The sequence below is a fragment of the Delphinus delphis genome, chromosome 12 (genome assembly GCF_949987515.2).
Source record: "Delphinus delphis chromosome 12, mDelDel1.2, whole genome shotgun sequence".
Taxonomy (NCBI): Eukaryota; Metazoa; Chordata; class Mammalia; order Artiodactyla; family Delphinidae; genus Delphinus; species Delphinus delphis.
In genome coordinates this window covers 14382828-14398458 of record NC_082694.2, presented here as the reverse complement: position 1 = coordinate 14398458, position 15631 = coordinate 14382828, and the positions used below count along the sequence as shown (strand labels likewise).

General features: G+C 42.4%; 1 protein-coding gene across 1 annotated transcript in view; it reads left to right on the top strand.

Moving 5' to 3' along the window:
- Positions 1 to 206: 206 nt before the first annotated feature.
- The window catches only part of SMYD1 (SET and MYND domain containing 1), a 37388-nt gene continuing 21963 nt past the window's right edge, over positions 207 to 15631 (top strand). Inside the window, exons 1-2 of the mRNA XM_060027712.1 lie at positions 207 to 347; positions 14699 to 14875. Coding sequence (XP_059883695.1) covers positions 211 to 347; positions 14699 to 14875 — 314 coding nt within the window. The 5' untranslated portion in view covers positions 207 to 210. The remainder of the gene's footprint in view (positions 348 to 14698; positions 14876 to 15631) is intronic.

The following is a 15631-nucleotide window of genomic DNA, read 5'->3' as shown; positions in this document are numbered from 1 at the left end:
GGTCACTGTCCTCTGGCCTGGCCCATCCCCGTCTCCAGGAAAAGAGGCAGAGGGGGGGTGAGGGCCCGGTGGCTGAGAGGGGGTAGGGAAGGGGAGGTGCCTGTCCATTTATAGTCTTGCTGTTGGGATGTTGAAGGTGCTGAAATAGCAGCGAGGACAAGGGACTTGGCTCAGTGTTAAATATCTGCCGAGCTGCCCGAAGCTTCTGAGATGACAATAGGGGGAATGGAGAACGTGGAGGTCTTCACTTCTGAGGGCAAAGGCAGAGGTCTGAAGGCCACTAAGGAGTTCTGGGCTGCTGACGTCATCTTTGCTGAGCGGGCTTATTCCGCAGTGGTCTTTGACAGGTACGGAATGTGGGTTGTCTTCTTTTCTCCCATTGGTTTGGCCGGTGCCGCATTCTCGAATACTTTGCTCTCAAAATCAGCAGGGAAAGGGATACAATCCATGTGACCATTGATAACGCAGGGCACTCGGACAGCTAAGTGTTTGCTGGCATGACTGTTTCTGCAAACAGTCATGGCCAATGGGGTTCGCTCTGGTGCCCGGGAGGGTTGCAAAGGTGAGCAAAAGCTTTGGGGCACGCTCTCAGAACACCAGCGAACTTGGCCGAGTGGGAGTGCTGTGTGTGGAGAGGGTGGAGGGACAGGGAGTGGAGAGGTGGGTGTGTTGCCCTAGGTAATGTTCTCGTATGGAAGCCTCCATGTTTTTAGTTTCTGAGGTGTAATAAATATATTAGAGGATTAAGTCATTGCTAAGACTTTAAAAAAGTAATTGTAAATACACAAGTAATCTGGAATCCACTTACCTTTAAAAATTAGAATATCTCCAATGAACTGGAATCCCCTTTCACCTTTCCCACCCCATGTCCCAGTCCCCTCTGTCTTTCCTCAGAGGTAACCCCTGTTATGATTTTAATGTGTTTCCTTCTAGAATGTTCTTGTACTATTACATATATCTCTGTCTATCTATCTATGTATCTATGTATCTATCTATCTATCTATGTACCTGCCTGCCTGTGTATATCCGTACTTATCAAGAAGTATGGCTGTCGTTTGTCTGTTTTTTCTTTTTAACAGAAATGGTGTCATACTTCTTTTTTCTTCTGGCTGCGCCATATAGCTTGGGGGACCTCAGGTCCCCGACCTGGGCTTGAACCCGGGCCGTGGCAGTGAAAGCCTGGAATGCTAACCACTAGGCCGTCAGAGAACTCCCAATGGTATCATACTTTGGATGTCATTCTGGAAATTGCTGTTTTCACTCAACGACATGTTTTGATATATATCCTTATGGGAATTATAAGTCTATAGCCACTTCTTTTAAATCCTCGAAGATCTGTGTTTTTCCTGCCACACGCAGATCTATCCATGTTGATGCATGTGCTGTATGGACTGCTGTGGATTTTAACTGCTGTGGACTGTCTACCCTATAAATACATGAACTTTTGAAAATCTGTTCCCCTATTGAGAGACATTTGGTGGTTTCCAATTTTTCATAAAAACAAACATTTCTGTGATCAAAATCCTTGACCGTGTCCACTTGTATTCATGAGTGATTATTCTCTAGGATAAATGGCTAGAAGAGGAATCACTGTGCCATAGGGTGTGCTGTTTTCCATTTTAATAGGATCTCCAAAGTGGCTCTATTAAATTACATCCCCATTTCCCCACAATCCTGTCCATACTTGACCACCAAACTTTTAAAGTAGTACTAAATCTTTCTTTATTAACAAAACAAAACAAAACCCTGCACTGTGATCAAATCATGACAGTATCCTCTGAGCCCCAGAACTGGGGTGACCTGCCTGACGTTGAAGTGGTCTGAATTAAGATGGCCTCTGATAATCTAGGCTTTGTGGTTGGCTCACTGTATGACCGTCCTGAGAATAGGCACGGCTTTTCAGAGATAATTTGAGTAGCATTCAAATTCTCATTTCTTCCAGTTTACCAAGACCTTCAGGGAAAAGGCAGTGAACAGAGTACACGGCTAGCTACAGCTGAAGAATTTAGGGGGGCTGAGATGACAGTAATACCTCTTCAAGGGGAGCGTGTCTTTATTTACTTGTGTGTGTGTGTTGGGGGCAGTTGAGGAGTCAGTTGGATTCAGAATTAAGACATAAAAAGCTAGAAACACAGGAACTCTGAACAATGATCTTGTTACTATTGCTGAGTTGCCACCTTGCCTTTTATGGAACACCTCTGTGGGTGTCTCCAATTCCCTAAAAGCCAATATAGCCAATCATGTTTCGTTTTCAAGAGCGTTTGGAATTGAGCAGGTTTTCTTTCCATTACAAGAGTAAAACTTAGGAAGAAAAAAAATGTATCTTCACGCGAAGCTAACATTAACACTGTTGTCTATTTCCTTCCAGCTTATTTTAAAACATAGGTTTCATCTGTACTATTAGCTGGGATCTTATAAACTATCATGGCTTTTCATTTAATGATTTAAGTACCTTCTGCGTTACTATACTCTCTTCATAAACATAGTATTTAACGGCTGCGTGCTTTTTGACCACTCCTTTATAACTGGACATTTAGGTTGTTTACCTGTTTTTCTTACTATAAAGAATTCATCATTCATTTGAAGTAATAACTCTAAAAAACTTTAGTGTATGTTGTGGATAAGATTCTAATAAAATCTTATATTATTGTTACAACACTAATAAAAATTAGGATGATTGGAGTAAACAATCTTTAAAATGATTAAAAACAATCTAAAAGACTATTTTAAAAAGTGATTTACCCAGCACACCTGAAATTAACACAACATTGTTCATCGACTATATTTCAATAAAAAAGAAAGATAGATATTCAAATTACTGTTTCACAATTTTAAAAAAAGTGATATACTCAAACTCATCACTGCACAGATGAGGGAACTGCTCGGGCGCACCTGAGACAGCCCAGAGAGGCGTCAGAGGAAAGCTTTGCTCATCCTGTCTTCACTCCAATTTTAGGCTCCTGTGGAGACTCAGCCGCTGTAGAGGAGAAAACTGACTGGAGAGGTAGGACCAGGTGACCCACAAAAGTCACTCTATAAAAGAGGCACCTTCTAATCCATGTTATTGCAAGCCGTGTTATTTCTGCCTTACCCTCCAAACACAAACGTGAAGAAAGATTTTATCTTTAGTTGAGTACTGCATTAAATGAAAATCTCTTCTTGCAAACGATACATGACATGTACATGTACGTATATATGTATGTTATGAAGCATTACAACAAATGAACCCCTGTGAACCACCATCCTACTTAACTAGAACATTCTAATACATGCATCTTCCCTATCTTTCCCTATCCTGTCTCGTACTTGTTGCAAAGGTAACTACAGCAGTATCCTGAATTTTGTGTTATTTATTCCCCTGCCTTTTGAATACTAGTTTTATCACATAGGTACATAGTCCTAAACAATATACACTTTAGTTTTTATAGTTTATTTTTCATCTTTTCTATATAGCTTTTTTTTTAAGATTTAATTTTATTGATTTTTGGCTGCTTTGGGTCTTCGTTGCTGCGTGCAGTCTTTCTCTAGTTGTGGCGAGCGGGGGCTATTCTTCGTTGCAGTGCGCGGGCTTCTCCTTGCAGTGGCTTCTCTTGTTGCGGAGCACGGGATCTAGGCACGCAGGCTTCCGTAGTTAGCATGCGGGCTCAGTAGTTGTGGCTTGCAGGCTCTAGAGCACAGGCTCGGTAGTCATGGCGCACGGGCTTAGTTGCTCCACGGCATGTGGGATCTTCCCTGACCAGGGACTGAACCCGTGTCCCCTGCATTGGCAGGCAGATTCCTATCCACTGTGCCACCAGGGAAGTCCCTATTTATCATCTTTTAAACCATGGTATAATGTTATATGTGGTTTTATGCCTCTTTCACTCAAATGTAGTTCTATTATTCATCCATATGGTTTTGTGTTACTAATAAAACGAATAAGCTCTGTGTGTGTAGGTATCACAATTTATTTTTCCATTCTCCTGCAAGTGGTTGCTATGGCCATTTTTGTTTGTATCTCTTGGTGAACAGATACGTGAGGTGAGCATCCTAGGAGTGGAATTACTGGTTCATAATATATGTGATATTCAGCTTTAAAATATAATGCTGCTGGGCTTCCCTGGTGGCACAGTGGTTGAGAGTCCGCCTGCCAATGCAGGGGACGTGGGTTCGTGCCCTGGTCCGGGAAGATCCCACATGCCGCAGAGTGGCTGGGCCCATGAGCCATGGCCGCTGAGCCTGCGCGTCCGGAGCCTGTGCTCCGCAACGGGAGAGGCCACAACAGTGAGAGGCCCGCGTACCGCAAAAAAAAAAATAAATAAATAAATAAAATATAATGCTGCACTGTGTCATGCTGACTTACAAGTTGAATTGCGTCTTTGCTAGAATAGACGGGGCTTAGCATTAAGAGCAACAATCCAGGACTTTATAATATAGTCCTTAGTCTGGTTAGGATCTCTTTAATTTTGCTTGTTGGAAAAACAGCTGGTCTGCTTAAACATAAAGGAGCAAGAATAAAAGAAAGATAATCCATTCAGACCTGGCAAATGTGTAGCACTTGGGCTACCATGATCCCTGGCAGACATGGCTAATCAATCAGGCAACTCCTTTCTTCTGAACTCCAATTTGTACTCCAGGGAGTACTCCAGGGAGCCACTGCTAATCAACCAAAACTGGTATTTAAAAGAAAGCCTATTTGCCGTCCCTTTTAGGTATTTTGGGTTGGGTGCTGGAAAGGGATGAAGGCGAAGTAAGTGGTAAGGTCAATTTACCAAGGAGTTGTTTTACATGGATTTGGTCTTTCAAAATGGATGAGACCCCAGGGGTGGTGAAGGGGCTGTTCAAGGTTTCTCTCTGTCCCTCTAGCTCTGTACTTTGAGGGTTCCCAGTTCCAGGGAGGACAGAGAATAGGAGCTCCATGATTCCTTAGCCTGACTGATCTTGCTTATTTCTGCATGAGGTGGGGCTAATATGGAAATTCATTATGCTCTCTTGTATAGATTTTTTAAAAACTTATTTTAGAAAATATAGGAGAACCAAAGTAAGAAAATAAAAATTCTCTGCAACCTTAGCATTTACAGAAAACTACTGTTAACCTTCTGGTACATATCATTACAACTTTTTTTTCTTTAAAAATTGAGGTATAATTGGCTTCTTACAATTCTTTTATGCAAATATGATGCATATAAAATATTTTCTTGATCCCAGCGATTTGTAGGTGGAGGGTAGTGGTGGGAGAAACACTGTATTAAATGTATACCTTGATCATAAAATGCTTCCCTAAATTCAAGATATTAAAATATTTGGGGGAGGTTATTTTACAATGAAAGGAATGTGACACAATATACTATTTTATCAATTCTAGAATACACGTTTCATTTTAACACCTCTGAAATCATGATGTATCCTAAAATCTATGGCTCATTATGATTTAATTGGGAGCATTTTGATGCTGTTGTTTCTTAATGGTAAAAAAAAAGTAGTGCATTTAATAATTGATGATATCTTAGATTCAATGTAATTAACATATACATTTTTTCTTTACACGAAAGTGGAAGTATTGTGCAACTTGTCTTCTTTACTTGGATTTCTTTTCTTTTTTAATATTTATTTATGTGTTTGGCAGCACTGGGTCTTAGTAGTGGCAGGCGGTGTCTTTAGTTGTGGCATTCAAACTCTTAGTTGTGTCATGTGGGATCTAGTTCCCTGACCAGGGGTTGATGCCAGGCCCCCTGCATTGGGAGTGTGCAATCTTAGCCACTGCACCACTAGGGAAGTCCCCAGCTCATTGGATTTCAATTCTTTTATAGTCCTCAATTAGTTTTGACTTTCTTTAATTTTTCATGTCTTTTATATTTAAAACTATCCATTTTTCTCATTTTACATGTATCTTTTAAAATGATGTCTAAGCTTTAAGTTTCTTTTTTTTCTTTTAGTTTACTTTTATTCCAGTTACTTATTGTCATTGCATCTTTCATTTTCCTTTTTTAGCTTATTTAGTTCATTTTACATCAAATGGAATGAGAAGATAAATGGTTTTAGTCTTAAGTGTGACTCAGGCCTCAGCAAGGAGATTGGATCCTTGTCTTTTCTGTGCTTGGTCTTGGAAGGACCCTTCCAGCCCTCTGAAGTACAACCTCCATCTTTTCCAAACTGTAAAATCAATCAGTTGGTTAACCCAGTTGACCCACAGACTAAGGTCCATGGGGCACAATTTATTACAATATGAATAAAGTCACATCATCACCATCACCTTCAAACAATACCCACAACCAAAAGATACATGCTCAGCCTGGAATAGATTCCAAAGAATTCACCAGGGACATGAACTTGAAGCATGTTTTACAGTAACATTGAAAAACTTCTCCTAATAGCCATCTACCGATACCAAACTGTTATTTGCAAGAAAGAGGGTTCTGAACTTTTTCTTTTTTAATTGACAGAAGAGTAAGAAATGGGCACCTCAAGCAGAAGATACAGGGTCATATTTCAGGTCAAAATGGGAGAGATAAAAAGTCCTAGCCAGAGCTCAAGCCATTTAAGAAGGTCTTAGATATCCTTACCTTTAGAGACACCAACTCACAACATGTCAAAGTGTAGTTTTGCTTACCACTTCTGAATGGACTTTCATAACGCTGCTTTTGAAATTGTTATTAAATTCCAGTTTGCATTTTTGTTTTTGTTTTAAAAAAAATTGGAACTATTAAAAGGTGTTATCAGTCCCAATCCTTTTCCTGGGGCACCTGCAAGCTTTTAGGCCTTTGACACTGAGCTTCTATTGCCTGATAGGTAGAACAGGGCTGTAGGCACAGTCTGGAGATGGAAAGTGCTATTTTCAAGGTTGTATATTTCCTGGTGACAACCTGGCAGAGATGATGTACACGAAGAGTCGGGCCATAGAGGGGAATTGAGTCATATGACCCTGAGGATCTCTTCCAGCCTGAGATTTCTGGGTTGCACCATTTCTTCAGTACATGCAAAGGACTCCAGTTCAGGAAGAGAAGGGTGCTAAGCTAATATAGGAATAAAGCTTGTTCTGATTATTATTTTATTTTAGCATCAAATACAAGATATGGCATAGGAAATGTGCTTGTGGGCATCTCTAGAAGCCAAAAATACGATTTGATTATTCTTTTTTTAACAGTTCCAGATGTCTTGAATTTAGAGTATATCTAGCCTACTGGTTCGTAACCTGAGTCCACGGATCCTTAGCTAAGGAAACACCTATAATTGGAGGATCAAAGTTTATGTGGATGTGCATGCATGCTTTTTATTTCTGGGGAGAAAGTTATCTCTTTCAAAACGATCCTCAACCCAGAAGAAGGTCAAGACCTATTGAATTCATACAATCGTCTCTTACAGATGAGGAAACTGAGGCTTTCGCCAGGTCACAGGCGTGAGTCATAGGGCAGGTATGAATCTCCCAGGATCTCGTCTGTCATCATTTCTCACTGCCTCCCATGCCCTGACACAAAAGTGGGCCCAGCATTGCCTACTTAATTTTCTTTTGTTCTTGTCAGTCCAATGAATATTATTTAGCCTTAATAAAAGAAAGAATACACACCCATCAATTTCAGAAGAATAAACATCTGGTTCTGGGGCTTGAGAATGGTTAGATCCAAAAACTCATAGGTAAGAAATAGAACTATACATGTGATTATACAGGAAAAAGTGTTTATAATAACAAACCAATGTATTAGTTTCCTACTGTTGGTGTAAAAATTACTACAAATTTAGTGGCTTAAACAACACAAATTTATTATTGTACAATTCTGGAGGTCAGAGATCTGAAATGGGTCCACAGGACTACGTTTCCTAGACTTTTCTAGCTTCTACAGAATGCCTGCACCCCTGGGTTTTATCTTCAAAGTAGCTACGTAGCACCTTCTCCTCCTCTGACCTCCTGTCTCCTTCGTATTAGGACGCTTGTGATTACGTTAGGCCACCCAGATGATTCAGGATTACCTCCGCATCTCAAGGTCCTTAATCTTAATTATATCTGCAAAGTCCCTTTTGCCATGTAAGGTAATTCGCAGTTTCCAGGATTAGGACATTGACATTTTTGGGGGGCTATTTTACAGCGTATCACAACCAATCATATGAATTTCCTATTAATCCAATTTATCACAAAAGATGTTAAGAAGTGGCAAGGATAGTGGATTTTTTTTTTTAAGTTCTTGACTAGGTCCTAAATGATTCTGTTTAAAGAGTTGAAAGTGCCCAAGAGAATATGAGAATATCTATCTATCTATCTATCTGAGTAGGGAAAAATAAAGATGAGAACATGAGAAAAAGAAAGGTATTTTAAAAGAAATTACTGTCAGCCGGGCTTGTTTGAAAATCAAACCGACTATGAGCTTCTTCAGGTCCCGTGGAGAGAGTTGGGCTTTCAGCCCATGTAATTCTATGTGGGCCCATGGGAACACCAGAATTAACCATGGCATATGCACAAACACAAGTGTAGCCTTTAATCTGGTAACAGCTGGTGGGTAGGTGGTGGGGGATAAATGATGCTATAAATGGAAATAATTTAATAAAGGGATTAGAGAAATTCCTGAACAGATAGTTCAGAAAATGAGTAACTGTGAAAGTATTCAGGTTACAGCCTTAAACATTGGCACTTGATTTTAAGGGTAACCACAGTAGATTTAGAAATATGCTTTTAATTTGGTGCTTTAATTTAGCTGTGGAGGTCAGATGTGTTGAAATGTCATATGACCCGTTGTGAGCTGTGTTGCTAAATTTTGTTAACTAATCCTTAAATGCAGAAGTTTGGGGATAATAGCCTTTTAAACATAGATTAGGTCAAATGCCATGTTGTCCCCATAACAATGTCACCTTCACTCATTTGCCTCTAAAGATGTGTTCTGAGCCTGGGAAGAGGGGTTTGGTCTCAGGTAGAATGTGGGAGATGCGTCCAGGTCTGAGTGGGGCGTGTGAACCTTGTCCTGGGAGTCGCGGCAGAGAAAATTTGAGAAGTGCTATTTTAATGAAAGAGATGTTAAAAATAAATAGGTAATCCCTAGGTCTGACCTAGGGATGCAGTACCACCTAACTTCTTCTGCTAAGGTAACTAATCATGCAGATGTGAACCCAGTGATACCCCTTAAGTGTTGATGCGGGCCGTTTAAAAAGGACATTAGGTAGATGCCATAGGGAAAAGAAAGTGAGTGTACCAACTCTGGCCGTGTTTCTCCTTTTTGCAGAAGCCTCCAGTGGCTTCCTTCTGCTGCAGAATAAGGACTTGCTACTGAGAGTTGCATTCCAGGTCCCCCACAGTCCGGTCATTTTTCCAACATCTTTTCCCCATACGGTGCATCCTATGATCTGGTCAAACATCTCCTCCTCTCTCCTATATGTGCCTACCCCGACTCCTCCCCCTATGGAAGCCTTTGATTCGTGCCAGTGCCTCTCCATGGTGGAAGAATTTGACCTTCTGAGTACAACTCAACTCATCTTTACAGGGTCAGAACAGTGCGTCGCCCCCTCCTCGGTGATCACCTTACCAGATTCCTCCCTCCCTCACCTTGAACCCTGCAGCAGGTTCCCAGCACTCCTGGATGGCATGCCTCACCTTGCTTATATATGTTTATGCCCCAGCACAGCCTTGGGACTGCTTGAAGGCAAAGTTTGTATCTTCTTTGTCTTTAAGGCCCTCTGTCACCTAGCTCAATGCACAGCACATAATAGAAGCTCAAGAAATATTTTTTAATAAACTTAAAAATTTTTAATTTACTTTTTAAAATTGAAGTATAGTTAAAAAAGAATATAAATAAAAGCAAAAAATTTTAAAAATTGAAGTATAGTTGATTTACTATATTAGTTTCAGGTGTACAACATATTGATTCAATATTTTTATAGATTATACTCCATTTAAAGTTATTACAAAATAATCTATATTTCCCTGTGTTGTACCCTTATGGCTTCTTTCTTTCTTTTTTTTTTTTTTTTTTCTGTGGTACGCAGGCCTCACTGTTGTGGCCTCTCCCGTTGCGGAGCACAGGCTCCCGATGCGCAGGCTCAGCGGCCACGGCCCACGGGCCCAGCCGCTCCGCGGCATGTGGGGTCCTCCCGGACCGGGGCACGAACCCGCGCCCCCTGCATCGGCAGGCAGACTCTCAACCACTGCGCCACCAGGGAAGCCCGGTTTATTTCTTTATAGCTTATTTATTTTATACATAGTAGTGTGTACCTCTTAATCCCATACCCCTATCCTGCCCCTCCTACTTTCCCTCTCCCCACTGGTAACCACTAGCTTGTTCTCTATATCTATGAATTTGTTTCTGTATTGTTATACTCATCCATCTATTTTATTTTTTAGATTCCACATATAAGTGATAACAAACAGTATTTGTCTTTCTCTCTCTGACTTACGTCACTAAACATAGTACCCTCTAGGTCTATCCACATTGTTGCAAATGATGCCCAATAAATACTTGTAAAAGAAGAAAGAGGGGAAGGAACAAGGAAGAAAGACAGAATTGAAAATATTGTAAAGTTCTCTGGGTACTTGAGGGATGTGATGTTCTTTAAGACATGTGCCCTCCCCCTCGATTTTTGAGGGGAGACCACTTTGCAGGATGAGAGTTTTTAAGCAGCCCAGGAAGCCAGCACTGCTGGTCCAGTTCTCTCTGGTTGTGCTCTTGGAGGACTCATCCACCTTGCAGACACCTTCTATTTGCATTTATCTGTCCAGTAACTGGTTATTTCCATACAAGGAGCTGAGCAACAGCTGCCTTTCCATCCCACTTGACTCTGACAGATGACATAGCCCAGGGCTGCAGAGCAAAAAGTGAGCGGGGACCACTGGCTGGGGCAGGGCACACTCAGGGCTGCAAGCAAAGCAGGTAGGCTCGGTGGCTTCCTCTGCCTTCTGTGCTGGGAGCAGTGTCAGCCCTCAGGGACCCCTATGAGAATACTGTCCCTGTGAGGATAGCGATGACCTGTACTCTAAAGGGTTGTTGTGAAGGTTTAACACAAGAGAACTGCTAAAAAACATCTCTTTCAATTGCAAAGCATTGTGTGAATGGGACTCTTGTGGGGACTGGGAAAATGAGACTAAGGAGGAGAAATGAGGCTTGGTGAAGGTCACTAGCTAAGCTGGCTGGAAGAAGCACTCTTTCTCCTGTAATCTAAAAAGTGGTTTTAAGTGGGAGAGAGGATAAATTGGGAATTTAGGATTAACAGACACACACTACTATATATAAAACAGATGAACAACAAGGACCTACTATATAGCACAGGGAACTATATTCAATATCTTGTAATAACCTATAATGGTAAGGAATCTGAAAAAGAATATATATTATATATATGTATGTATAACTGAATCACTTTGCTCTATACCTGAAACGTTGTAAATCAACTATACTTCAATAAAATAAATAAATTAAAAAGTGGTCTTAGAACTTTAATTGAGGTATAGTTGATGCATGATATTATATGTTACAGGTGTACGATATAATGAGTCACAATTTTCTAAGGTTATACTCCATTTTTAGTTATGATAAAATATTGGCTATATTCCCTGGGTTGTACAATATATCCTTGTAGCTTATTTTATACCTAATAGTTTGTATCTCTTACTCCCCTACCCTTATATTGCCCCTTCCCCCTTCCCTCTCCACACTGGTAACCACTAGTTTGTCCTCTATATCTGTGATCTGCTTCTTTTTTGTTATATTCACTAGTTGGTTGTGTTTTTTATTTATTTATTTATTTATTTATTTATTTATTTATTTATTTATTTATTTATTGCGGTACGTGGGCCTCTCACTGTTGTGGCCTCTCCCGTTGCGGAGCACAGGCTCCGGACGCGCAGGCTCAGCGGCCATGGCTCACGGGCCCAGCCGCTCCGCGGCACGTGGGATCCTCCCGGATCGGGGCACGAACCCGCATCCCCCATGTCGGCAGACGGACTCTCAACCACTGCGCCACCAGGGAAGCCCGGTTGTGTTTTTTTAGATTCCACACATAAGTGATATCATATAGTATTTGCCTTTCTCTGTCTTATTTCACTTATCACTTCCCTCTAAGACATCACGTCTTTTAGATGCTCTCATGGTGGGGAAGTAAAGAAGGGGTGGTATTTCTATCATGGAAGTACCCTTGGCCCCCTACCTATAGGTTCTCTTCCAGTTGGGAAGTCGTCCTCTGTGGCGGCTGCCTGGGAATTAGTGGGTGCTGGAGGAGAGCAGGTGCTCAGAGATCACCTGGCCCAAACTCTGACACCTACTGAGGACTTGTTCTGTGCCAGGCTCTTAGCTGCTACTTTACACGTTGTTTCATTTAATCCTCGAATCACTCTGAGAGTGGGAGAAGTTTGGAACTTCTTTGTAATTTTCTTCTTGCTTGAGTTTTTTAGGATACCAAGTATGTTTCATTAAAAAATAATAGTTGGACTTCCCTGGTGGTGCAGTGGTTGAGTCGACCTGCCAGTGCAGGGGATGTGGGTTCGATCCCCGGTCCGGGAAGATCCCACATGCGGCAGAGCAACTAAGCCCGTGCGCCACAACTACTGAGCCTGTGCTCTAGAGCCCGTGAGCTCACGTGCTTAGAGCCCATGCTCCACAACAAGAGAAGCCACCGCAGCGAGAAGCCCACACACCGCAACAGAGTAGCCCCCGCTCGCCGCAACAAGAGAAAGCCTGGGTGCAGCAACGAAGATCCAACGCAGCCAAAAATAAATAAATAATTTTAAAAATTTTAAAAAGGTAATAGTCATTTGTCTAAATGATATCAAGATCTAAGTGTTGCTATTCTCATTTTCACATAAGAAAACGAAGGCTCAGAGAGGTTAGGGTACTTGCTTGAGGTCACACAGTCAGTAGATACTGGAATCAGGGTCTGAACTCAACTCTGTCCTACTCCAGGTCTGACTTTCTGCAATACCCATCCCACCACCAACAAAAAGAGATGGAGACCAGAAAGACAAGCTTTTTTTTTTTTTTTAAACTTCCCCTTCCTGCCTACCTGATACTTCCATACATACTGCCCCCCTCCCGCCCCCCACGAAAGGGAGGAATTTAGGTTATCTCTCATATCTACATTCATGCTACTTAAAGCTGCAGCATCAGTATCACCTGGGAGCTTGTTAGAAATGCAGAATCTCAGGCCCCACCCCAGACCTGCTGAATTAGAACCACATGATCTCTGAAGATGTGCACACACACTAAAGTTTGAGGAACCCCTCTCTGCATCAGACCCACCCTCTTCCTTCTTCCTAGTTCCAGCCTCGTGGCCAAGCCTTAATGGTAGGTGGGGTGATGGAGAGAAAGGTCAGCCTCATCTCAAGGAGGTCTAAATTAGGAGATAGCTCATAATACTTCCTGGATTTCACCAGCTTTTAAAAATTGACTCTAAGTCCTAAAAAAATTGTGGAATGAGATTTAAACAGGTGTGTGAGCCTGTAGAAAATAATTTGGTGGTTAACCTTTGGAACCCACTGTGTGTTCACTAGGAGAAAAATCATTTCAGATTGATCACGTTTTCTTTTCATGAAAAGTAATTAAACGTTTATTACAGCAAAGTGATTGTAAAGACTCTCATGAGACAATATGAAGGTGAGATATTATTGAACTGATAGTTGCATTGAGTCAAGCCTCATAAGGGATTATATGCATGACTGTAAAGGTCTCTCCATCACCCAGACTGGGGTGAAATCTATACTGCAGCATCTTGGGGCTCTGTCCCCAGCCTTCTCCTGGTCAAAGCAGCAGTAGCGGCATAATTATGATGCGCTGCGGATTCTGTGCAACTGTAAGTATGTCAGGGTAATTCTACTCTTCCTCTCTCGTTGGGAAAGCTTAAGGGAATGCAAGGGAGAGAGGAAGACATTATTATGGGAATAACCTTGCATCTACTGTAAGTTATAAATAAGCACTAACCTTTTATGCCCTTGAGTACTTCATGACTAGTAACAAATTACTAGCATCACACCTCACAGCAGATGGGGACACAGCAGTTTGTGGAGTTGGCCACCCATCACTTCCACTCTCTCTCTGAGCCAGGAGAATACATCAGATAACATCTGTGACATCAGTAACCTTGTCCATCTTTACTCCTGCACAACACGCAGAACTATGACATACATCATAACGTGTAGACTTCATTTTGTGTAAAACATGCCATGTTTCATGTCCCATCATATCGTAAGTAGTTACAATATCTTTATTCTTTGGGGAAAGGGACATTCCATTTCAACAATGAGAAGGATATGTCGCACAGTATGCCCTCTCCCGGGCCACGGTGCCAATGACAAGTGACTTTTGGCAAGAGGATTGGGAGGAATTTCCAGCCACTCCCTTGACTTAGAGGAGACTTCCTTGGTCCCTCCGTTGTGATCCAGGAATACCCTGAGGCCCCCCTATTATAGTGGGTGCTCATGCTGCATGGTGATCCCAAGTTCAAGTGTTCATCCAGCAACTTGTGGTATTCCCGGTGGCTAACGCATAAAGGTTGTAACTCTACGACCTCTTGCTGAATTAAATTGAAGGGCTTATATGAAGAGCACAGTAGAGTTCCCTACATTGGTTTCACTGAAAAATATCTGCCAGAAGCGTAGCTACAGCTAGAGGGGATCTTTGGAAACCCAAGCCCCTTATTTTGAAAAATGAGAATCTGAAGCTTAGAAAGACAAGGACAGCCAGCACCCGAACCCCAGTCCCCCAAAAGCCAGTGTGGTGTCCCCCAATCACAGGTTTTCTCCCTCCATTTCCAGCCTTGTGAACGTTGTGTGCCACACTTGCTTCAAGAGGCAGGAGAAGCTCCACCGCTGTGGGCAGTGCAAGTTTGCCCATTACTGTGACCGCACCTGCCAGAAGGATGCTTGGCAGAACCACAAGAACGAGTGTTCGGCCATCAAGAGATACGGGAAGGTGCCCAATGAGAACATCAGGTCAGAGCTGGGCCCCGGGGTGGAGACTGGGATTCCCAAATGTCAGGCGGGGGATGGCGGCAGGGACAGCATGCCCAGGTCCAAGCAAGCTGGGATGAGTGCAAATCAGGAAAGAGTCCCAAAGAGACAGGATATGGTCCCTTCTTCCGTGCTCTCCCTTGGTCTGGGAAGCCCATCTATGAGGGGATCTCCACTGGTGGAGCTGGTTGCAGACTTGTTCCGTGCGGCTCCCCAGTGTTTAATTTTTTTAAAAAATTTTATTTTATTTGTTTATTTAGTTTTGGCCGTGTTGGATCTTCGTTGCTGTGTGTGGGCTTTCTCTAGTCGCGGCGAGCGGGGGCTACTCTTGGCTGCGGTGCACGGGCTTCTCATTGCAGTGGCTTCTCTCATTCTCTCATGTGGAGAACAGGCTCTAGGCTCACGGGCTTCAGTAGTTGTGGCTCGTGGGCTTAGCAGTTGTGGCTCGTGGACTCTAGAGCGCAGGCTCAGTAGTTGTGGCGCACGGGCTTAGTTGCTCCTCAGCATGTGGGATCTTCCCGGACCAGTGTTCGAACCCGTGTCCCCTGCATTGGCAGGCAGATTCTCAACCACTGCACTACCAGGGAAGCCCCCCAATGTTTACTTTTTAAAAATTGATCTGCCTGTGTCAAAAAATTAATGAGTGGCAGAGAGTCACCAAAGTGTCCCTTGGTCACAGGCTTTATCTTGTGGGCATGGGCTGCCTAATGGTTAACAAGTGGGCCTTCTCTGCCCTCA